The sequence below is a fragment of the Centruroides vittatus genome, unplaced genomic scaffold, assembly GCF_030686945.1.
Source record: "Centruroides vittatus isolate TY-2023 unplaced genomic scaffold, ASM3068694v2 contig_2682, whole genome shotgun sequence".
Classification (NCBI taxonomy): Eukaryota; Metazoa; Arthropoda; class Arachnida; order Scorpiones; family Buthidae; genus Centruroides; species Centruroides vittatus.
In genome coordinates, this window is record NW_027121707.1 from 918,191 (window position 1) to 942,012 (window position 23,822).

The window sequence follows — 23,822 nt, forward strand, 5'->3', positions numbered from 1 at the left end:
TTTGCGTTTAAATCTTGTGAATTTCTTTCTTCTTTTTTCTTTCTTTTCTTTATTTCATTCCGTTAATATGGAGATTCTGGCCGGATCGCCTTTTCTCCGAATCTTGTGAATTACCATCCGAAACCAAGGTCCTAGAATATATTCTAGGACCTTGATCCGAAACGACTTTTAAACGAGCCGCCACATTGGAAAGCGACCGAAGCGCCGAAAACGGATTGAGTATTTGCTTATTTTCGTAATTAATTAATTTATATTTTATAAACACTGTCAAAGAATAAGAATTATTTATAGAAATTCAATTAAAAATTATTTAATATTAACTTTAAATACGAATTCCATCGTAATTTTAACTGAAATATACTCTGGTAACATTGATGGACGGAGACGGCATTCTGAAGCATGGGATGTTCCTTCGACGGGTCAAAAATTTCGCCCTTCGACCTCCGACTTCTCCATGCAATTTATGTATTAGTTACAACGCTTTTCAACGGTTTATTTTGCCAGAATTGAATTGTCTGCAAACACATCTAATACTAATACATCTATACAGGCTGACACAAAGAATTCTTTTCCTTGGGCTCTTTGTCTCTTTTCACAAGGTGCTCTTTTCCGAGTGCAGTCGATCTTCCAATGCTTTGTGCCACTTAAACGTTCGTGTCCCGAATGGCGAGTTGGGCTGTGGGCACGTTTCGCTTCTTCGTACGTTTGTCTTGTGTTTCGGTCGACTCGTTGGCAATTTCTTTGCACGAAACCCTTTTAAATGCCGTAGTTGCGTTTATGTGACGTACACGTTAGGGTAAATTGCTCTAGAAGGAAACACTTGTTACGACTTGGGCTCGAGTGCCTTTTCCGCATGGCTACGTGCGGCGTGTCTTTAATTTTCTGTCGTACAAATACAAATTACACGTAAGAGAGTTTCTTCGTTCCGGGTCGGTCGTCTCTACTGCAAAGACAGTTGGAACGTTCTAGCAATTTCCGGTAGGATCTAACGCGAGCTATCCGAATTCCGATTCGTCGTGAACTTTTTCTGCCTTAAGTACATCCGAATCCCATTAATATATATATTTCTTTCTTTGCAGAATGAAGGACTGGCGGTTTTGGCGGTGGCTGCGGCCTAAGAAGATGAAGAAGTGTGAAGGGCGTCCTCCTTCCGCAATGGATGAAGAGAGGGCCTTTTTCCCCTTTGAGCGGGAAGAGGAACTTTCTTCCATCAATTGCGGAAGGGGTTCTTTCTTCACGGGAACGACTTCAGGAATAGAAGGTGTCGACAGCATTCTCTGTTCCGCGTTGAACGGAGAGGAGGCATTTCGCTGTTCGGACTTGTTTCAAAAAGTGAAATGTCTCCATGTTGACGACATCATCTTTGCCGCACTGGGAGGGGAGGAATGTTTCGATCATTCCTCCCTTTTCCAACGAGTGGGATCCTCTCGTTCGGTGTGGGCAAGGATGCAAAGGAAAAAGCGTCGCTTCGCGAGAGGTGTGAACGACTTTTTCCTTTGCTATTTCTGAAGTATCATTTAAATTTAAGGTTTTAGTTTCAATTTACTAACGTAGTATAAGAAGGCAAGAGGTTTTTTAATTTTTTTTCCTCTTGTCGTACTAACATTTAAACTAAAACCTTAAATTTAATTATTTTTTTTTCTATTTAATCTTTACCGGATTAGACACCTTTTCCCGGACGTGACCCACGGACTTGTCTCCCGAACGTGACACTCGGTCGACGACAACGGATTTGACTACCGATTGTGACCACCCGGACGTGACACGTTTCTTCACCGGACGCGACATTCGGCCGACCTTTCTTCCCAAACAGCTGTTATGAGGATTGAGCTTCCGGTTAGGGTAGGTTAGGTTAGGTTAGGCTAGGCTAGGTCAGGTCCTTCGCTCTTGTCATAACACTGTTCGGGAAGAAAGACTGTCTGATAACGGTAATAATCTTCACCTTAGGTAATGAATGAATCAACTTCTGCTTTTCTCACTGTCTTTGTGTTTTGTAGGAACATTTGGGAGGGAGATTCTTCTTTCTCCCCAACTTTACCACGAAGAGGACCAAGTGGACGTGTGAATATTTTCCGAAATCTCCGATGGTAAGAACTCTTTCGTTTCATTTCTTAACACATCTTATTCTCGTATCGTAATTTACTGTTTTTCTGTTTATAGACATGCCGAAGACGTTCTTCGATCACACACACACACGCGCACGGACACAACATCACTGTGCACGAAGATATACACCCTTTAATTTTTACTCGAATTCTCGCTCTCACGCACTTACACGTTAAGCGCCACGTTCTGTGTAATTCGACTCAATGAAACAACCCGAACACTCGCTTCCCACAAATCCAACCCCTGGGTCCTCGTCCCGGGAAGTGGAAACGCCAATTTTAAAGATTAAAAGACTTTAAATTGGCGGCCGAAGGGGCTCTGGTATCACACATCTTGCATGGATTAAATAGAATTTCAGACATTGGCATCAATAATCGTTTTGTGATAAATTTTTCTGTTAAATTTAGCGTGGTAAGAAATTATCTGCGCACAAATCTCGCTCGTATTTTAGTATTGCTAACTCTTACCTAAGATCATTAATTAAAGATCTTCGTGCTCATCGGATATTTCATCACACTTGCAATATGGCAGCTGGTGATTCTTTGTTTTGTTTTGTTTATAGAGGACCGTTTTAATCTTACCCATCGTCGGTTTCTGAAGATCCACAATTTGGGCTGCTGAACTGTCTCGACACATCAGGTACAGATAGCCCTGGGTTTTTCAACAGCCCGAAATCGATCTCAGAGTGGTGGACTGAAGTCTTAATCCCGCAAACATCCGGCCGTCATCTTGTTATACTAGGTGTTGAAAGTAGCGAAAGTATGGGACCAGATAGAAATATCGAAGAAAATCAAGGAGGTACTAGAAGAAGGTTCTAACTTTGTCTCGGATGTAAATAGTTGGGAAACCTCCATACAGGAGATTGAAAGAGGGGTAGTTGGTGTGGATCCCTTGGATAAAGAATTGTTTAGATAGAAGACGGTCATCAGTAACCGCCCAAAGAAAAAAGCAACTAGTATTAAGAATAGAGACATATGGCTTACGAAAGAGCGGTTAAGAACGAATGACTTAGTGATGACCAAAGCAGACAAAACTAGGCATTTAGTTGTCACGAAGAGGCATACTTTTGACAAGGAATTACATGTCTACATCAAGAAGACCGAGTGTGACATTGTTGATGACAAGATTATTGGGTCTTTGGACAGAAGGGTCAAGAGGTTAGAACTCTCAAGTCTTGCTGCCGTTTTACCTTATCTGAGAAAATGTCACAATCCAAACGCAGGAGCTCCAAGATTGTTTGCGTTTGCTAAGACACACAAAGCCGGAAACGAATTAAGACCAGTGGTAGAGAAATGTAGGGGGCCCACCTTTGTCTTAGAAAAAAGATTACATTAATATTTGTCCTCACAACTCGAAGATGATAGGCTGGTGGCAAAAGATCCTCTTGTCGTAGTCAATGAAGTACAAAATATTTCTTTAATGGAAGATGAAGTAGCGACCGTTTTGGATTATGAAAGCATGCATCCTTCAGTAATGATTGAATCTTGTGTGGAGATATTATTGAATTTCGTGTACGACAAACCACAGTTGCTTAATTACACCCAAGACCTAGAAGAGCTAGCTAGCCTTGTATACCATCAATCTTGTTTTACTTTTTGTGGTCAAATGTACAGGCAGGAAAGAGGGGTTCCGATGGAAAGTCCCCTCTCCTGAATTCTTTGCGAGTTAGTAGTTAGAAGATTAGAAAGAAGAGTCCTGCGTGATTTTAAAAAAGATATTATACATTTCTATAGGTATGTGGATGACATTTTTGTTTTATAGAGAAATAATAAGAGGATACACGAGTTTTTAAATAGAATCAAATAGGTCTTAAGTTAAAATTGGAACAAAAAAGTTCCTTAAATGTGCACTTCTTAGACATTAATATCAAGTTCATGGGAGATCATTTGTCCACCGGCGTATATATTAAACCTACTTACACTCCACTATACATACCCGCACAGTCAATGGATCCATATCGATATAAAATGGCCGCTTTTCGAACCTTGATAAGAAGAGCTTATTTGTATTGTGATAGAATCGATGACAGAAATAAAGAAATTAATAGGATGTTGCCAGACCCTAGGTTACAAGAAAAGCACTATTGTTGGATTACTCAAGAAGTATGAAAGGAACGAAGAGAAAAAAGGCTTAAATACTGCTCCCGATAGGCGCTTGAAGTTTACATATAATAGTAATTTAAATAGTATTATGAAAGAAGTTGCTAATCGAAAACAAGCAAGATTGATTTTAAAAAGAGCCCCCAATTTATATAAGATATCGAGGAACGATAAAGATAGAATAAGAACAGAAGAAAATCCAGGTGTCTATAAAGTACCTTATGAGAACATTCAACTAAATGTTAATGCAAATCCAATAAAATTCCCAACTTATGCGACCGCTAATTCACATGGGCCGGGTGGTCGAGCGGTGAAGATGGCATCCTACCGCTCTGGGGAACTTGGAATAGAATCCGAACGGCTCGAAAAATTTTCAGGAATGGCCCCGTCCCTCACCAACCGGCCGCCCCATTGTGGGCCTAGACGAACCCATAATGGGCTTGCTAAAAAAGGCCTTCTTAGTGCCCACAGGGCGGAGAACGTTTTAAAACCCGCTAATTCATAAGCAATATAGAAATAGAAAACACGACACATGATAAATAAAAATATGAATTTAATTAGGAAAATATTTTTGGAAAATTTACTAGTATTCCTTTTTCTTTTGCTTTGGGGTGTCACTCCCTGGGTTCGCCACTGAAGATTCGATCTCAAGTTTCTCAACGTAATGAACTGACTTTCTTATCCGTGACCGAATATAAGATTTAGTGTATAGTGATGCTTTTATCTTGGGTCTCCCGGAAGAAATCGCTTCCAATAGAAAACGCTGCGGTCGAACATTCCTGCCCCTTACTTTCATCCATTTGGTTGTGGCGTTATTCTCCGTCTGCACTCGGTAATTCGAATTTATCCGGAACAACTCGGATTAGCGTGCTCGTTCGCCCTCTGCAACCAAAACTGGATTTCACCACCCGACTGTCCTGTATTATTATTCTTCGGCGTTAGAATCGTATGAAGATACGCATTTTCTCCAGTTTCAAGACATGATATTTTTCATACCACGCGGTATTGTGATGTGAAAAGTCTCATGTCTCGCAATGCCTTAACTACTTACTCATCAGACCGACATTCAATGTCCGGAAGAGGCCATAACAGTGCTGAGAGACTTGCCATCTCGAAATCAGAAATTTAATTTGGAGTAATCTTTATTGATATTTTAAAACAAAGCGATAATTATGAGATATTATATCACATTGATTTAAACTAACCAATCACGTTACGCCGTCGAATGTCGTCATTTCATTTTTAAAAACGGGAAACGAAACTCTTTCTGTTAAAATGGCAGTAAATTATTATCGTATTTTAACTTTAACGTTTACTTTTATCGATTCGAAGGAGATAATTCTCTTCTGTAATATTTCCATTTTTACGTAATTATCGCCCGTGCCGATAGATGGCGACGACGGAAGAGGAAGTGGCGATCGAACCGAAGCAAGATGGCGGCCGGCAGTGGTGGTCGCGTGTCCGTCTCTTTAGGAAAATTTCGAGGTTGCCTGGCCGGAGCGCTGTTGGGAGACTGTCTGGGCGCTCCCTTCGAAGGGATGCAGAGGGTATCGACCTCTAAACTGACCGACGAGTTCCGTAAGTGGTCGGAAGAGGAACCAGGTAGGAAACCTCTTCCTTACACCGACGACACAGCCTGCACGTGGGCTCTAGCACGATCTCTGCTCGACAGTGAAGGTTTTCAAGCCGTTGACGCAGCCCAGAAGTTTACAGAAGAATACTTCCGGGATCCCAATCGAGGTTACGGCGCCAACGTGGTCAAAGTTTTCGGGAAACTGAGGGACGACGATTATCGAGACGTCTTCGGCCCGGCCCGAGAACAATTCGAAGGAAGAGGTTCGTACGGGAACGGAGCAGCCATGAGGACTGCGCCCTTGGCACTGTGGCTTCACCGTCGACCTCGGACTCTTGCCGAAAAGGCCGAAGAGTGCGCTCGACTGACCCACGCCCATCCAGTGGGATACGGAGGAGCGGTTCTTCAGAGTCTGGCCCTGAGTCGGGCCGCCCTCTTTCTAGAACGGCCCGACCCGGCCCGCTGGGTGGCGGATCTCCTGTGCCCGGCCGATTCTACGGGGGCACTGGACTCCAAACTGAAGATGGTGGAGGAATTGTCGAGCCGAGCGAACCTCCCGTCGACGGAAGAAGTAGTGTCGCGATTAGGACACGGACTTTCGGCGGCCGAATCGGTGCCCACCGCTCTGTACTGTTTCCTCAGGGGATTTCGACCCCTGAAAGAGTGGCCCACCGACAACGGAGCGGAGAGGACCCTGTTTTATGCCGTTTCTTTGGGAGGGGACACCGACACCATTGCCAGTATGGCGGGCGCCCTGGCTGGTGCCTTCTACGGTATAGAATCTATACCACAGAATCTGCTAAGATCCTGCGAGGGTTGGGAGGAGGCTCTGAATCTGGCCGATCAACTGCACGAGTTGGCGGGAGAATGACCGTTTCCGCCAAACCCTTCTAATTTTGTACGTTTTTCAGGAAAATAAACGTATTTCTAGATCGAATCTGGTTTCCGTCGCCATGTTGGATCCCGGAGAGCGCTCCCGTTTCTGGAAGCTTGAATACTAATTAAGCGCTAACAAATGTACCGGTACGTAATTCTTGTTGCTGCCGTTCGTAAAAGGCGGAAGAGGCGAAAAAACATTTGCTTCTTTTTATCGTCTTCCAATGCCATCGTTCTTATCGCGGCGTCGAGCGGCGCGCCGAGTACCTTCGACTCGCGAGGCGTGTTTATTGCGATAAACGACTGACTGGGCGATAAGGGGGAGGCGGTTCTTCTTTATCGTTATCTGGACGAAACGACATTCGTTCGTGGGATTAAAGTTCTCCACCGATCGAAAAAGACAACTTTTCGTCTGGAGGGAGAATGAAGATTCGGCTGGCGGTGTAGGTAAGCGAACGGCGACGGCGCTGGGCGGCGTTTCCGCCCTCCGATAATGACGAAACGTCTACTTCCGCTTCGGGAGAGCAGCGCCTTTCGAAAGTTCGGTCTTTCGAACGAGTGGACGTGCGGTAATAGGCGTAACTACGCGAGGCGACGTAAACTTTTTCTGTATATAACTTAAGTAAGTAGAGGTCGACGACGCGACGCGGCGACGCTTTCGTCGTCTCCTACTCTGACGCGACTTTTCTGTTTTCTTTTCAGCTCGAGCAAAATGAAAATCCTGGGAATCGAGTTCGCCCCCTTTCTTATTCCCTTTGAACGCCGGTTACAGACGGCGGCCGTCCTCTATTATTGTACCAGCTTCTTTTTCGTGGGAGTGGGCGGCATCCTGTTGTGTCTGTACCTTTTTTTCTTCACCCGATTCTACTTTGTGCCCCTGTTGTACGCCGGTTGGGTCCTCTACGACAGAGACATCTGCAACCGAGGAGGGAGGAAATTCGACTGGGTGCGCAACTGGCCCGTCTGGAAGTATTTAAAGGACTACTTTCCCGTCAAACTGGTGAAGACGGCCGAACTGAGCCCCGAAAAGAACTACATCGTGGGATACCACCCTCATGGCATCGTCTGCGCCGGAGCCTTCTGCAACTTTGCCACCGAAGCTAACGATTTTTCACGTGTCTTTCCCGGAATGAAGCCTCACCTGTTGACTCTCGAAGGGCAGTTTTGGTTCCCGTTTCCATCGGGAGCTCATCTTGGCCACGGGTAAGTAACTCACGTCTACGATTTATTTTCGAGTTTACGCGCGCGCGACCGCTAAAGATTCGCAGTCATCCGGACTCGTCGATTCGCTGGAGGAAATGGAAGACGTCACACCGGAAATGGCCCGAATCAGTCGTTTTCTGAGAATTAATTCATACTTCGCTGCGCTTTTTGCAACGGCCCAATCAAGAGCCTTTTTTTAACTTCTGGCTAACACGAGGAGGAGCACATTTTAAAGGCAATCGGTGCGCTTACCTCGTTATCCGGATGGGGTGCGCCATATTCGTTAACGCAGCTATTAATTTGGGTACGCCCTTCTAAGATAAGCAACGCAACATCTAGGCGATGTGCTAAGGGGGATGCCACTTCGGAGGACTTTCTATGAGAAACTGATTCCTATTTAGGTGAAGAAAACTCAGAAAATTCCACATGGTCAGGCGCAAACCCGTCAACTTCTAGTATTTGGTGGTGTTGGTGCTACTGGCGGGCCTTACCTTTCTAGCTTTCTCGCCCGGCTAATTGCCCGTTAGAAATCCTCCCCCATAGTCAAACCCTATTCACACCTTGGTACTCTATTAATTACTTGTAAATTTAAATCAATATTATGGGACTATTTGCCAAATTTGATATGTCCGCTTTTAAGTGTATACATGTTATTTTCACCAATTCTATTTACGACTATTTTATTTACTAACGTTTCGTAACACCCTAATCAAGTTATTCAACAGCACACAAGTTTATATAACATTCTTATCATTCCTTTTCTTATAAATAAATAAATTTATCTACAGATTTTTAAGTTTGACTCTACTCAAGATATGCCATACGACCCCTCTTTATTTCCCCCTCTCCCGAACCTAATATATCAGAAAGATAATAGCATCTATGCCACCTCTTGCAGAGGGAGAAGGGACAAAGATGGATCTGTTTAACAAGTTTGTTTTACCAACTTGTTACCCAGATAGAAGACTAATGAATCACACATGACTCACGACACTACTGCACAGAATTTGTGGTATTTGCAATGACTGAAGATGAATTTCGTTTGTTTTGTGATTTATAGCTCTATGTGAGTGCTTGTTAAAAACGTTATGAACTATATTTTGATTTTAAAGTGGGCGATCAGGATAAAAATTGGGCACCACATATCACATGTTCGTCTGACAGAGTGGGCAAAAGACTGTCCTCGACAGGAAATGCTTTGCAGTTCCAAATTACTATGAAATTGTGAATGGGTTCTTAAAATCTTACGAAGATATGGGATGTAATATGTCCCTCCAAACTCATTTCTTGGATTTTTTCCCCAACAATCTTGGTGTTGTCAGTGACGAACACGAGGAACGTTTCCATCGAGACATCTCTATCGTGGAAAAGAGGTATCAGGGCCAGTGGAATTCAAGAATGCTTGCTGATTACTGTTGGATACTGTTGGATCCAAACGTCAAACACAGCAGAAGCTCCACATCTCGCCATTTTAGACAAGATAAATAAATAAGTGTATGCATGTTGTATAAATAGATATGTTATACATCAGTGTAATTGACGCCATTTTCTATTAACAATCCAATATCTTCCAAATTTACTTCTAAATCTGAAGGTAAAAACGTCCAAAACAATAACTGCGAATGAGGAGCGCGTTGGAGGTTTTACCACCAGATGTAAAGGTTACTATACAATAAAACCTGTCCAAAACGGAACGGTAATAACACGAAAACTTACCTAAACGGGAAAAGTTCTTCGGAACGCAGCCATTTTCTGTGTCAAAAAACCCCCTACCAAACCGGTTGCATTTTGATGTTGTTAAGGAGGAAAACCTCGTACAGGGGTGTGGATACTATCCAAGTTTTTTGATACGCATCCAAGTTATTCTGCAACTAATTATACACTAGATAAAAATACAAAATCTACACTGTATACGGGAGCGGAACCCCGTATAATTTTTCAAATCGACAGCAATTCAAGGCATTAGTGTCGGCAGTATTTAGAGACGATGTGAGTAATTGTGTTATTTTAAAAGGTACGTGCGCGGCCACCAAAGAGGGCATCGAATGGCTTCTCACCAAAAAAGGAAAAGGACGGACCTTGGTACTAGTCATCGGAGGGGCAGCCGAAGCTCTGGACGCTCGCCCGGGAACCGTCACCTTGACTTTGCGACGAAGAAAGGGATTCATCAAGATGGCTCTAAGACACGGGTGAGTTTCTCATTTTAAGGCTTACTGTACTTACAAGTTTCTAGCAAGAAGGTGTTGCTGCGAACGTTTGGTGGCAAATACGCCTAATGACGTAACGCGTCGTACCACCGGAGAAAGACCCGGGGTCGAACGAATAGATTTACTCGACTTTAGAGAACACTACTTAGAAAATAGATTTACTCCAACTTCTACAATTTAATGGCAGGGCTTCGCTGGTTCCTTCTTTTTCGTTCGGAGAAAACGACATCTTCAAACAATTGGAAAACCCGGACGGGTCCTTCCTCAGGAAGATGCAGAACAGACTGACCAAGATCCTGGGATTTTCGCCACCCATATTTTACGGAAGAGGCATATTCCAATATAATATGGGCTACCTGCCTTTCAGAAAGGAAATCGTCACCGTCGGTGAGTATTTACCTTCCATTTTGAAACGCACGCGCCAATAGTGGAGCATGGGGGAATCGGGCCGTTCTCTGGACTAAGCTTTCTTCGTATGTTAAGGTGTTGTCTGCCCTCAATCGTCGTGTCTATGGGTCAGATGAACCACAAAATCCGAATCCGATCGGCGGTCTCCGGCAGGGCTGTAGAAAGCTTGGTATAGGCCCGGAATAAGCGGATCCCTTGTGCCTTTATTCGAACTAATGATATACAGTACATAGAGAATGTTCCTTTATTAATACAAGTCTTTTAAAGATTTTTTTTATTAGTAAAAATAACATTTATAGGGGTAGGAACCACTACAGACCCTAAGAATTTTCCAAGTTCAAGGAAAATTCCCCAGATTGTCCTCCCAACGGCCTGGATTCCGGACGAAATTTCTGTTATAGGCATTTCATGGGAGACGAATGAGATAGTGTCATCGATAACGGACCATCGTAGGAATAGTAATGGACGAAGTGCGAGAATCTGATTGGTTTTTTGTTTGTCGTTTCAGTGGGAAAGCCCATCGAAGTGGAGAAGACAGAGAATCCGACCGACGAGCAGATCCAGAAGTTGCACCAGGCTTACATCGAGAGTCTGCAGCAACTGTTCGACGAGCACAAAGACAAATATGGGTACTCTGAAGGAAAACTGATCATCTCTTGAAGCTCTTCTTTCTCTTCCCTTCTGCCGTTTTCATTCTCCCACCGCCCTTCTGTCTCTTAAACTGAAAGGAATCTCTGCTAAGGTTCCTACCCCCAAGACAATTGTACATAATTCCGAAGCTACATTTCTTACGAGGTTAAATAAAGCGTCGCATTTTTTCGAACACATTTTCGGTCTTTTTTTAACTGATTCGGTAAAGGCGTTGGCCTGCCACTCCACTAGACCGGGTTTGAATCATGGTCGACCCGGAAATCTTGAAGGTAGAATCGGATGTCCTTCCCCACTTGGCCAAATACGCATTGGTAAGTAAAATAGGGTTAGTATCAACCGGAAACACTTCGTATTTTAAAAAAATTTGTCCACAATAGAGTTTGGGCTGCGAAAGCGCCAAGAACTTAAACCAGGGGTGGGCAATCCTTGGCACACTAACGACTTTTTTCCATCTATCCATGCATTAAACTGTACTTATTTACAAGTTTTATCCCGCTCAGTTGTACCATTCGCCAGACAGACGTAAAGAGCTTCTAAAAAGTTCGCTTGTCATGTGAGAAAATTTTGCCTCGGATTTGCACGCACACCATAAAAGTTGCCCATCCTGGATAATTTATCTTTGGCCATTCAGGGCATCCGAATGGAATCGATAGTCCAATCGTTGCCTTTTTTTACATTTTAACTCATTAGTCCTTTAGGCTAAAACACACATGAAAATTAAGGGCCTAACTGTTATATAAACAAAAATTGGCCTTAACGATTTTTACATATTTGGACTCGGGACCTTAAAACGTCGGGAAATGCAAAAAAATTGGAATTTTTCTGTGTGTTGGAGCATGGTTTTTTCGCCTACTTTGAAGCTTTATAGTTCCTGTGTCTTTTGTAGAAATGTTTCGAAATTTGGCAGGTAGGTTTGCGTATTAGGGGAAAATGTTTTTAGAAATTTTCGGGAAAATCGGACCATTGTTTCGGAAGATATATCCACACTCCCACCAAACATGTTGCACCATGAAGGCCGCCATTGTTCCTTCTCGAAAAGTCTCTGAAGTATTTTGTTGGAGAAATCAGCATCACAAACGTCTTCGATATCTCCGAGTAAATACAAAAATAAAGCCATTGATACAAAAGTAACGCCATTTTTTCTGTAAGATGCCATTCTCTGGTCACCATTCACCACCACACTTAAAGCTGGTAAATTGTACTGTAATCTTTCCTTTTAAAAGTATTTTTTTTTTTTTTTAAATCATAAGATTGTCTAAAAACAAATCAATCTAATGTCAAAAATAAATTAATTTTCAGTAATGAAAGTGTAATCCCAATCCTGAGATATTAAACGAAATAGACACATACACATAGTATTTTCCCCCTTTTTTGGCTTTTATGGGTTCAGGAGATTGCAAAAAAACCCGGAAGGTCAAATTTAACGCGATTCCAATATTGCCTCTTGTTATGTATACGTAACAGCCGGGAAATTAAAACGCGGTATTGATGTGAAGTGAAACAGGACTTCCGGTTTAAATTACGAAATGTTTCCACTTTGGCAACAAAAATAATCGGAAATAAAATTTAATTCAATGTCCTTTTTGAATAAAAGAAAATCAGAAATTTAATTTGTTGATATATTATTAAATAGTTTTTTCAATATGATACAGGGGGATGCTTTCCAGCATGGCGTAGTACAGCAAAGCTGAAATACAGTAAAACACGTAAATTTTAACACAGTATTTATCCTCTTCATAATATAAAAATAATGGACTAAGAGGTCCTCTTTTTAGCAAGGTCATTATGGATTCGACCAGGCCCACAGTGAGGCCACTGGCTCACGGAGGATGAAAGTGGGCCTAGACCGATCCACCATCAAAAAGTATTATTTAAGTAGGCCTATTTGTTTAATAAATAATTTTCAAAGTTAAAATTCACTAATTATAAACGGTAATAAAAAAAATCACTCTTTATTTTATCTATTTATTCAATTATCTTTGTTTTTTCACACCAGAAAAACGGTTTACTAATTTCACATGGACAGATTGGCGTAAGTTTAAAGATGGCGTCGAAAAGTGATCCTGGTGGCGGTAAATTGAACTACTTTCCGACCTGTGTCTATTTCGTAGGCTACAGATACACCAGCTTATCGAAAATAAATAAATACAAGTAAAATTTACAATTGTTTGTGTCGCCATCTGTTATGAGATTGTATTTAAAAACCTCTATCTTCCTATTTTTTGATCTCCAAGATTTTTACGCTCGCCATACTTTCCCTCTGTTGTATATAACAACTAGGAAAACAATACAGTAAAACCTGTTCAAAACGGGAAAAAATATCCGGTACTGTGGGATTCCGTTTTACACAGGGATTAAAAAAGTCTGTTTTAACACCAGGACAGTTTATTTGTGGAAATTTTTTATTTTATAATACGTATAATACAAAGTTAATTTGTTTGAAACTTCCGAAACACTAAAATATACAAATGAGTAGAGAATTACTTAAACGTTCTTGCCGAAAATGTCAGTTTTTAATTTAAATATGTATTGTCTTTGGTCTCTATGCGCTTCCTAAGTGAGAACGAAAGCTGGAAGGAACGAAACTGTGCCAGTCGGAATTCTGGTGACTTTTGGGCACGAAGCTCTTCCAGTCCGAATTCTGGTGACTCTTGGGGACGAAGCTGTTCCAATCGAAGGATTTCTTATCGGAAGGAATAAAAGACTGGAAAGACTTAGGAATGAAACTCTTCCAATCAAAAGCTCTTTGTTCTTTTGGAATGAAAGACTTCTGGCCGGAAGGAATAAAAGACTGGTGGTCAGAAGGAATAAAGGACTGGCGATCCTTAGGGATAAAGCTCTTCCAATCGAAAGCCTTATGTTCTTTAGGAATGAAAGACTTCTGGTCGGAAGGAATAAAAGACTTGTGATCGGAAGGAATAAAGGACTGGCGATCCTTAGGGATAAAGCTCTTCCAATCGAAAGCCCTGTGTTCTTTTGGAATGAAAGACTTCTGTCCAGAAGGAATAAAAGATTTGTGGTCGGAAGGAATAAAAGACTGGCGATCCTTAGGAATGAAGCTCTTCCATTCAAAAGCCTTAAATTCCGAGGGAAGGGAAGGCTGGTGCTCGGAAGGAACGAAAGATTGCTGATCGGAAGGAACGAATGATTGGTGATCCGAAGGGATAAAGGATTTTTGGTCCTCGGGAACGAAGCTCTGCCAATCGAAAGACTTTTTGTCTTCAGGCACGTGACTCTTCCAATCATAGGAGGAAGGAACGAAAGATTGATGATCGGAAGGAACGAAAGATTGGTGATCGGAAGGAACGAAAGATTGGTGATCGGAAGGAACGAAGGATTGGTGATCGGAAGGAACGAAGGATTGGTGATCGGAAGGAACGAAGGATTGGTGATCGGAAGGAACGAAGCTCTTCCAATCGAAAGACTTCTTGTTGTCAGGCACGTGACTCTTCCAATCGTAGGAAGAAGGAACGAAAGATTGGTGATCGGAAGGAACGAAAGATTGGTGATCGGAAGGAACGAAAGATTGATGATCCGAAGGAACGAAGCTCTTCCAGTCGAAGGATCCGGAGGAAGGAAGGAAAGACTGGTGATCCTTGGGAACGAAACTCTTCCAGTCGAAGGATTTGCTGGACGAGGGAATGAAAGATTTGACGTGGGACGGAATCCATTTGGTCCAGTCGTAAGGTTTTCGCGGCTTTCTGGTACCTTTCGCCTTTCTGGTAGTTCCAGATTTAGAATGTTTAGCCGCCTTAGAGGGAATCCATTTTTTGAAATCGTATATGTAATTTTTGCCCTTTACCACGACCGGATGTTCCGGGCCTAGAAAAAAGCGAATGGCGAGAATTAACGTAAAGAATTAAATTTAGGGGTACCACCGTTACATCGAGGCGAAATTTATAAATAGTTAGGAACCCAATAGAAGTAAGAGGATGGGCTTACCGTGGTCGTATTCGGGCTGCCAAATGTCGTTTTCGGGATCGACGTCCTGCAAAATTAAAAATCGAGATTAATGCCAAACGTCAGTTGAATAAATCCTCACTCGAGAACATGGCCACATACCTGAGAGGTAACGGCGGCCACTAAAACGGCCAAGAGGAGGAAAGCGAGTTTCATGTTTTCACCAAAGAATAATTGCGAGTTGTGAACGATTCGGCAGGCGACGTCAATTTTTAAGCGATAGAATTTGGCGATAAGAAAGAGAAAGAGGGGAGTAATTGGTGGAACCGATTGCCGGCGATGGTTCGAGCGGGTTGTGTAACTCCGATCTCCCCTTAACAATGGCCTGATAATTCTTATCTCCTCAACAAACGCTTTAGAATCTTTATCGCCGATCCAGCGGGTTCTTATCTCTACGTTAATTGGCTTAGGCTTCTTTTTCCGTCGGACAAACCGTTTTTCCACCTGTCCCGTTCGAATTTTTCAGCAGCGAGAGCGGCTCTCTCGAGATCTGTCTTGTCCACGACGTTTCGCGAGATTCGCTTAAATTATTCTCTCCACTTTTTACAAAACTTGTATTTATTATGGAAATATCGTTCGGATCCGAAAACGTAAACGTAAAATCCAATCTGATTGTAATTTTGAAGTCAGAGCTTCGATGTTATCGCGCCTCCTTGTATTTGAATGTAATTCACATCTCACAAGACAGCCCATATTTCCTGACGTCACCTTTAGCACGCTCGTCATTGGCTCCATTCCGATGGAAAACAACGGACGAAAATGTCCTCCACTTTCGACGGATGTCCGACTTCTACCAAAGCTTTTCTTCGTATGAAATTCCAGATTCCAAAGCCATTTTTAAGAATTTCTAACCAGTTTGCATCTCACTTTTGCTCTCACACCGGCTCACGGGGTGAGAGGAAAGTTACGTCCGTTACTGTTAACAACACTAGCCTCTTCCCATACCACGTGACGCAACCGCCAGCGAATACAAAAATTTTACTCTTGCTGTAATGGCCAACCAGGAATACCTTCCAAACGTACAGCATACGTCATCGTAGCTTATTTGGAATAAACTTCAAAAAAATACATTAAATAAGTTTTCAGGTAATCAATGCCTGCTTTTTTTATCTTTTAACTGTTTTCACCCCGTGTGCAGTAAGGAACCTTTACGATACTAGTCGTGGTCTATTTTATTATTATTTATAAAAACATAAAACTTGAGCGGTCTTCAAACATACATTGTAAACACTAAATGCAAAGAATCTAATTCAGATTTTGGACTCAATGTAGAGAAGAATAAGGCTTTAAAAACTTAGAACGTGATACCATTACTCGAAGTTCTGCAGGGTACTTCAATGCACGAAGAATATATATATATATATATTTTTGATTTTAAGAGATTGAAATCATCTTTAAACGTATTTCTCGTAATCCCGGAAGTCATTAAATTCCGAAAAGATATTCTGGAATTAGTGCCTTTGATAGTATTTCTAGAAGAACAATACGAAACAGAGAGAGAGAGAATAGGCAGCTCTATTAAGTGAACTGATAAAAAAATGAGAAGTCTCTACACCTGAAGTATGCAACACTACTATACCGGGCTGGAATTTTTAATAATATTTTTGGTTTATTTCATTTAAAATATATGCTCTCCATCTCAAATTAGTAGTGGCCTCACCTGTACATCATACTTTTCCGTTAGCAATGGAGTCGTTCCTTTCGGGGGGGGGGAATTTTTGAATTCAAATAACGTGACTTCCGGCTTGAATCGGAAATTCGTATATAGGTAATCGAGCCACCTCCTCCCCCTAAGCTTTCCATACTCGGTCTTGAGTTTCATTTATCTACCATCGTTCTTTAAGTTTTTTTTTAAAAAAGTTTCATTCTGTAGAGGGCAATTTTTACAACGCATTAACCAAGACATTGCATTATTCCCATTTAGATGAGTTCGTGGTCGGAATAGGGCATACGTCATTTACACTTTTATGTAACGAAGAAATGTCAAAATGGCGTCGATTTGACAATAGCGTACATTGTTTTGGTAAAACAAATGCAATCCTAATCTCGATATCTACTTTCTTAAGAAGAGTTATTCGTTCTCCGAGGCTCGAAACGATTGTCCAAGAGGTCGTTATGTATTTAAGAACAGTGGCATATCAAGGGGTCCTAGCACCCCTTTAAAATAAGAAGAGAAAAGAAAACACTAGTAAATTCTCCGAAAATCTTTTCCTAATTAAATGTGCACGCATTTAATTTTTGTACCTCCAAAATTATCACCGTCATCACACTTTATTGTGAAAACTCTCGAGCGATTGCCGAAACCAGGGGATTGTTTATAAGCAATTTGCAAAACAAAACTTATCGGTGAAACCGATTATTTAATTATCATTTAGTTCTACCATTCAAGTACTCTTATCTGTTTCATAATAATGATTTGTCTTATACTTACATTAGTCCAAATTCTGATACAATTATTTTCGTAACTGTTTTAAATCTTAATAAACCGAAACAACATCGTTTACGTTCATTTATTATGAATATTTATTCTTAATAAACGGACAAATGACAAATTGTAATGAAATGGGAGTCCGAACAGGGGTAAAACGGCGCACTTGCTCCCGGGATCGAGTAAAACGTTCCATAAATTATGATCGTAAAAGCGGTTGAGATACCACGTAGACAGAGCTGTCTGTCTTTTTGTATTGATACAATACTGTATTGTATAATCTACTTGTGAAAATAACCCAAAATTAAATAAAAATTGATTGACGTAATTATTTGTACGGAAGCTTTACCCCCTGAAAAAATTTCTGATGATGCCCACAAGGGCACTTTAATTTTTAGCACCATGACGACTAGTATTTTGTCTTTGACAGCGTAAATTACATTAGTTAATTGCCAGACTGTCAATTGTTCTAACGTTCTTACAGTTTAATTATATGTAATAAACGAAAAGGGTGAACATAATCACTTATTTGTATTTATAATTGTATACTTATTTTTTAAAAAGAAGAGCTACATTACAAGAAATGGCAGCTAATTTTATATAGTATATTCAGGTTTTACTGTATTTTAATTATTTTACAAAATAATATTATTGCTGATTTTGTAGAAACCATTTGAATTTGATTCCACAAAATTATTCAATTATGTAGATAAAGTATGATAATACGACACTTGAATGACGTCATAATTGTTAACCGACGACCTGGAATTTATCATCTCTTGTGTTGCAATCTCGACAATTGATAAGACTTAATAATAATAATTTTCAAATCGATATTAAAATAATTCCCGAAATTTTGTAGTAATAAAGAATTCGCAGGTTTTTCACTTATTAGTAAGACAAATTCTGAGATAGTGGATAACTCACGTGGCCAACCCGTTGGCCAGACTAGAACCCACGACCAAGTATAAGTTGCTTAACTTTCCCGTCAACGACATTTAAAACTGCGTATGGCGCCATCTCTCATTTTATTTCGGATTGCTATATATATATATAGCAATCTCCATGTTTTGAGACTCCCTGAACGAAAAAAATTCAGTGTAAGGAGCATTGAGTTTTGGTGGTTAAAGGTCGAATGGGTCTAGAGATAGAAAGGGGTGCCATATATCGAAAGAGATAGGATTATTAGCATTTACAATTGTTTATAAAACTCATCACTACCCTCAAAATTATATAACTAACTATAAATGGCAAAAACCTTAGTTTTTTTAACAACAAAATATCATAACGGATGACGCCACACACAATTATTTATCACCATTAATAATATAAAAGTTATTTTTAAAATTAAATCACACAACAGCTGGGAAAGTTAAGCAACTCGTTGCTGGATTTTTTCTTTTTATTTAGAATTTATGCCGAATGTTTTCTCCCGAATTCTCCATAAATTACGTCTTAATATTTTTAAATAATGTCAGCAGCATTATTTTCTTCAGACAATTAATTGCTAAGTTATAATTAGTTGTGGATAATTCTCTGTAGTATCATCGTTAACTTTAACAATATTGGTGTCATTTGTTTTCTTTTTTTTAAAAAATTTTAACAAAATATTTATTCCAATAAAGGAAAAATGTTTTAATGTTTTGGTAATTTTGCAAGTTCATTACTTGCAAAAATAATAAAATTTCCAGCAACGAGTTGCTTAACTTTCCCAGAGACATTTGGTGGTGCCATCTTATAGTTGTTTTTTCTAAATAAAATATTATATTTTTAATTATTATAATATGGCAAAAATTTTAATTTTCAGGATAAGAGTGGGTTTACAAAAAACAGTAAATGCTAATAATGAGTAAAATCGTCCGTAAGTCCGATCCTACTGGAGATACACACGACACCCTTTATCTCCCTACCACCTCGACCTTTAAATCACCAAAATTTAACAGCATCGATCCCTCTAATACACAAACCTCCCTACAAAATTTCAGAAATTTTGGACAAAAAGCACAGGAGTTATTAAGCTTTAAAGAGGCTAAACAAAATCGTGCCTCTCCTCCACATAGAAAAACCCCCAAATTTTTTCCATTTTTCGACTACCTTAAAAGGTCCTCGAGTCCAAAAATACAAAAGTCTGAGGGGGTCATTTTTTGACCGATCGCCGTACTTTCCCTCTGTGTTGTATAATAGCCATCGACTAACGAGTTCCATCAAAGACTTACCATTGCTGACGACGGAGGAAGGATTCCCCATTGTCATATACAAACGAATCTCTCCCTCTCCTATAAATTGCTGACGCAATACTTAAACGGTTCCTTTTCATAAATCAGGGTCGTGGGCAATCTTCCTAGGGAACTTTTATGAGAAAGTGGCCCCTATTTAGGTGTTACTAACGTAAAGAAAACCCGGGAAACCACGTGGCCGGCCGCGAATCCACGACCAATGTTCAGTGGTTTTATCCATTGGGCCTCTTGGTGGGCACTTAAGCGTTCGCTAAAATTTTACAGGCATGCCTTTTTTCTACGTAATTTTTGAGGCCTCTCCAGACGACGAGGTCCTATGAGTGCACTAAGTGCTTCTGTTGGGTAATCTAGTGTCATACGAAGGCAAAGCTACAAATGAGGGCAAAATTAGTGTGAAAACATTTGGAAGTCGAATACGAGTCGAGTACAACTTCGGTGCTTTAATGGTCTCTCTCACGATTAATGATACAGTAAATACATCGAGATAAGGTAAAACAAAATAAATGGCTTTACATTAAAATAATTTGTCGTTACAAACGGCACAAAATGAATTGTGACCTTTCTTTTTAGTTTTTCGACGAGTCTCACCCGAATTAATACAAAAAACGTTGCATAAAACACATCCCAAAACAGTCGGTTGACGATTTGTAATATGCCTTACGAATTCCTAAACAAATGGTCCCTTAAATGTCAAATCAGAAATGCCACTGTATTCCATTATAAATACCTTTACATCTGATTCATTTATAACAATAGTTTAAATAGCATTTAAATAATATATATTAAACATAATTCTCTTATTATAATAATTTATTTAAATATATCATCTTTATTGTCACGTATAATACATAGTCTATACCAGTGTTTCCCAAACTCTTCCCTTTTTAGTACATGTATACTACATATTTATTGTTTCAAAATTAATTTTTGTCCCCTCTGTCTTACAACACCTTGCCTTTAGTGCCTCTTCAAGTCTTCTATTTCCCCAAGGGGATGGTAGCACCCGACACCTTACCACTCCTCGCCTTCTAGCCCTCCCTTGAGTCTTCTACAGCCCCAAGGGGATGGTAGCACCCGACACCTTACCACTCCTCGCCTTCTAGCCCTCCCTTGAGTCTTCTACAGCCCTCAATAGAGAGGTAGAGCACAACGCCTTACCACCCCTCGCCTTCTAGTCCTCCCTTGAGTCTTCTACAGCCCTCAAAAGGGAGGTAGATCCTGCTTTGGGAATCACTGGTCTATATGAATAATGTAATAAAATTTTATTCTAAAAAAAACTTATTTAAAGTCTTAAAAAGAAGTTATTCCGATCAAAACTTTAGTCAAGTTTCTTACAATTTAATCTCTAGCGGTAGAAAGGGGTTGTGACTAATAACTTTTCCACAAAGTTTCCTTATTAAATATTAAGTTAGGAAAAGTTGAAAGCTTTATGGCAGTTTTCGAAATTTATTAAAAATTTTTTCCTCGTGGAAGGAAATTCGGACAGCTCGAAAATCTCCATACTTCAATATCGATCTACCACCCTTGTTTCGTATTACATAATATTTTATGATAGTGTATCATGCTTGTTAACCTTTGGCAATCTCGTTTTAACTTAAATATACTAATTACATTTATTATTTTGTACTTAAATGGAAAAGAAGGTTTCAGACTATTCATCACAAGAAAAACAATTCTTTAAATTAAATACTTAAAAATAAAAACATTTGTAATGCCTTCCTGGCTTTAATACAATTAAGAATTTCACTCTAATTTTGTGACTAACGAGGCTAATTATTCAGTAATCAAGGAAATTTTATGTACAAACACTTCTCTGTTGAGATCTTAAACAGTTAAAGATATGAAAATTGTCAGGTGATTGTTACTTAAGGCTAGGTTAGAAATATCTTCAACCTTCTTTAAATGGAAACTATTAATGATTTGAATGATCTTTCGACCTTTAAATAAGCTAAAAATGAGATTAATTTCAAAAATTCCATTTGAGAAAGATTGAAAAGGGATAGTCTGAAAACGTTTGATTTTCACAACAAAACAACTCATTTAAACTTGAAAAAAAAAAAAAACAACAAAAATACAAAAAATTATTTAAATTAAAAAGAATTTTTTAGGTGAATCAATGAAATTTTACTAATGAATAGAGGAATCCATTAATAATTTTCGGAACTCGATTCGTCTTATTCCGAAGGTCAAATTTGGAAACAGCTCATATGATCTGTATTCTCTACACTTACTTGCTTACTATACATATTTAACTCTATATACATATATATATTTCAAGAACATACCAAACATATTGTTTTCAATGTGAGCAATTATACCAGGAAATTTATTTACAAAAGAAACTGACAATAAATATCAGAAATGAAAGAGATCTTTGAAAATTATCAAAGTAAAACAAAATTGACTGAGACAAATGGAATCTTGGGGAAACAAACAGATAGTTTGTTTAAAGTGTAGGCTAGTTTACAGTTTAAAATTTGGAATGTGAAAGTTCCTTATATATACATATATCTTCTTGTGGTTGGAAAGTTTACAAAGTGCATTAATAAAATGTACATATACATATAAAATCTATAAAATAATCTCTTAAAATAAGTTATTTGAAATCTTTATAACTAATACATTCTTTTAAAATATATAATAAAACATTCAAGTTTTATTAAAAATATATTTTGTTTGAAATGTTTAAATTACGTAAATATTTCACTTCTAAAATAATGCGTACCTCTACGAAATGTTCGACTTTACGTCGAAAATTTTATTATAACAGAACAAAAATAATAATAACAACAATGCACAAGATATTTTAGTCTCACCTCTAGTATAATCATTAATATATGTAATTCTAAAACTGATTTATTTTAAATTTTAGTTAAAAAGAAAAAAAAAAGTTACCTTGAAAGTGTTTATATTCAATTATAAAAACTTTTTAGTTTTCTTCGAAAAACATGCCATTTTGTTCAGAGTAATACAAATGGAATCTGGCTTGACGAGAAGTTCGATCAAACCAGAATTTGCTACAAAAATGTTTTAATATGTTTAGAAAATTCAAATCAGAGCTTTAAAATAGTGAAAAGGAATATATCTTAAATGGTTGTTAATCTATCTATACACAGTGGCGGCCTTAGGGGGTGGCAATTTTCAATTCACATACTTTGCACAAAGGACAAGGGCCTCGCAAAGATCCGCCGCCCGGAGCCTCGCAACCATTAAGGCTGCCGCTGTCTATAAATTAGAAATTTCTTTCAGTTCGCTTAACTACCTTTCACTAATAATCATTAAACAAACGATTCTAACTTAATAGTCAAAAATCGGTCAGATATGTTTTCACATATTCTAGAATTAACCTGTAACGTTGAAGTTTAGGCGTTTATCAAAACGCCAATGTTGTCATAGCTTCGCCCGAATATTTATTGATATAGGTTTTGAAAACAAATTCTCCCGCTTGTTTTTTCTTTCTTATTTGTCTCATTTTATTGCACTCAAATCTAAATGTGAAGTTTGTCTTGCCTTGTGCTTTTATCACAGTGTAAAATATACAGCATAAATCATGAGCCTCAATAGTAACATTATGCCTTACTTATCTAGAATAAAACTTATCTCCCAGAAAACTTTTTTCAAACATTTCTTGAAATTATGTTTGTAATGATTACTAATGAAAAATCAGAATTGTTTATTCAGCATTTAAGCAATTTATTGTATAAAGGAATGTTGTGTGCGTGAATTGTTATTCAGTAGGAAACTGAATTCGACTTTAATACTAGCAAAACAAGATTTCTAAAACAATTATTTCGTATCTGGTCTTAAAAAAAAATTGAATTACGAATTACTAAATATTAAAAACTTTCCTAATTAGTTCCAATATTTGCAAAATAAAGAAATGAATGCTCAATTATGTTTCAATCTCCAAATAGAAGTGTATAAAACAAAGTTTTATACTTTTAAATCATTTTTTGTGACACATGTAATAAGAATGAATGGCAAATCTACATGTTTATATCTGCAGAAGTTAAAATATATCGTGTGTTTAGGCCAAATAAATTGGACAGAAAGAATTAAAGCAAAAAGTATGCA

The 23,822-nt window shown here is 39.0% G+C and overlaps 4 protein-coding genes across 5 annotated transcripts in view; 2 read left to right on the forward strand and 2 right to left on the reverse strand.

Annotated features, from left to right (window-relative positions):
• The first annotated feature begins 5,584 nt into the window (after positions 1–5,584).
• Positions 5,585–6,715, forward strand: LOC136971711 (ADP-ribosylhydrolase ARH3-like). The gene has a single exon (XM_067266190.1). The coding sequence runs from the start codon at positions 5,639–5,641 to the stop codon at positions 6,647–6,649; it is 1,011 nt and encodes a 336-aa protein (XP_067122291.1). The 5' UTR covers positions 5,585–5,638; the 3' UTR covers positions 6,650–6,715.
• A 190-nt stretch (positions 6,716–6,905) lies between these two features.
• Positions 6,906–11,299, forward strand: LOC136971682 (2-acylglycerol O-acyltransferase 2-like). Its single transcript, XM_067266155.1, is given in 6 exon segments — positions 6,906–7,101; positions 7,357–7,828; positions 7,830–7,857; positions 9,872–10,046; positions 10,252–10,451; positions 10,981–11,299. Coding segments are annotated over 5 exon segments (1,017 nt in total). The 5' UTR covers positions 6,906–7,101; positions 7,357–7,366; the 3' UTR covers positions 11,133–11,299.
• Positions 11,300–13,507: 2,208 nt separating this feature from the next.
• LOC136971683 (uncharacterized) lies at positions 13,508–15,351 on the reverse strand. Of its 2 annotated transcripts, XM_067266157.1 has the most exons (4): positions 15,186–15,351; positions 15,066–15,111; positions 13,760–14,945; positions 13,508–13,720 (listed from the first exon to the last, which is right to left on the reverse strand). In XM_067266157.1, the coding sequence occupies exons 1-4, from the start codon at positions 15,237–15,239 to the stop codon at positions 13,666–13,668; spliced, it is 1,341 nt and encodes a 446-aa protein (XP_067122258.1). In that variant the 5' UTR covers positions 15,240–15,351; the 3' UTR covers positions 13,508–13,665. The 2 variants fall into 2 exon arrangements, with proteins under 2 accessions (XP_067122258.1, XP_067122257.1); XM_067266156.1 differs by having other exon boundaries at positions 13,508–14,945; positions 15,186–15,350.
• A 7,263-nt stretch (positions 15,352–22,614) lies between these two features.
• Positions 22,615–23,822, reverse strand: part of LOC136971684 (transmembrane protein 164) — a 39,302-nt gene continuing 38,094 nt past the window's right edge. The window contains exon 7 of the mRNA XM_067266159.1: positions 22,615–22,765. The gene's annotated coding sequence lies outside the window, so the exon portion shown is untranslated. The remainder of the gene's footprint in view (positions 22,766–23,822) is intronic.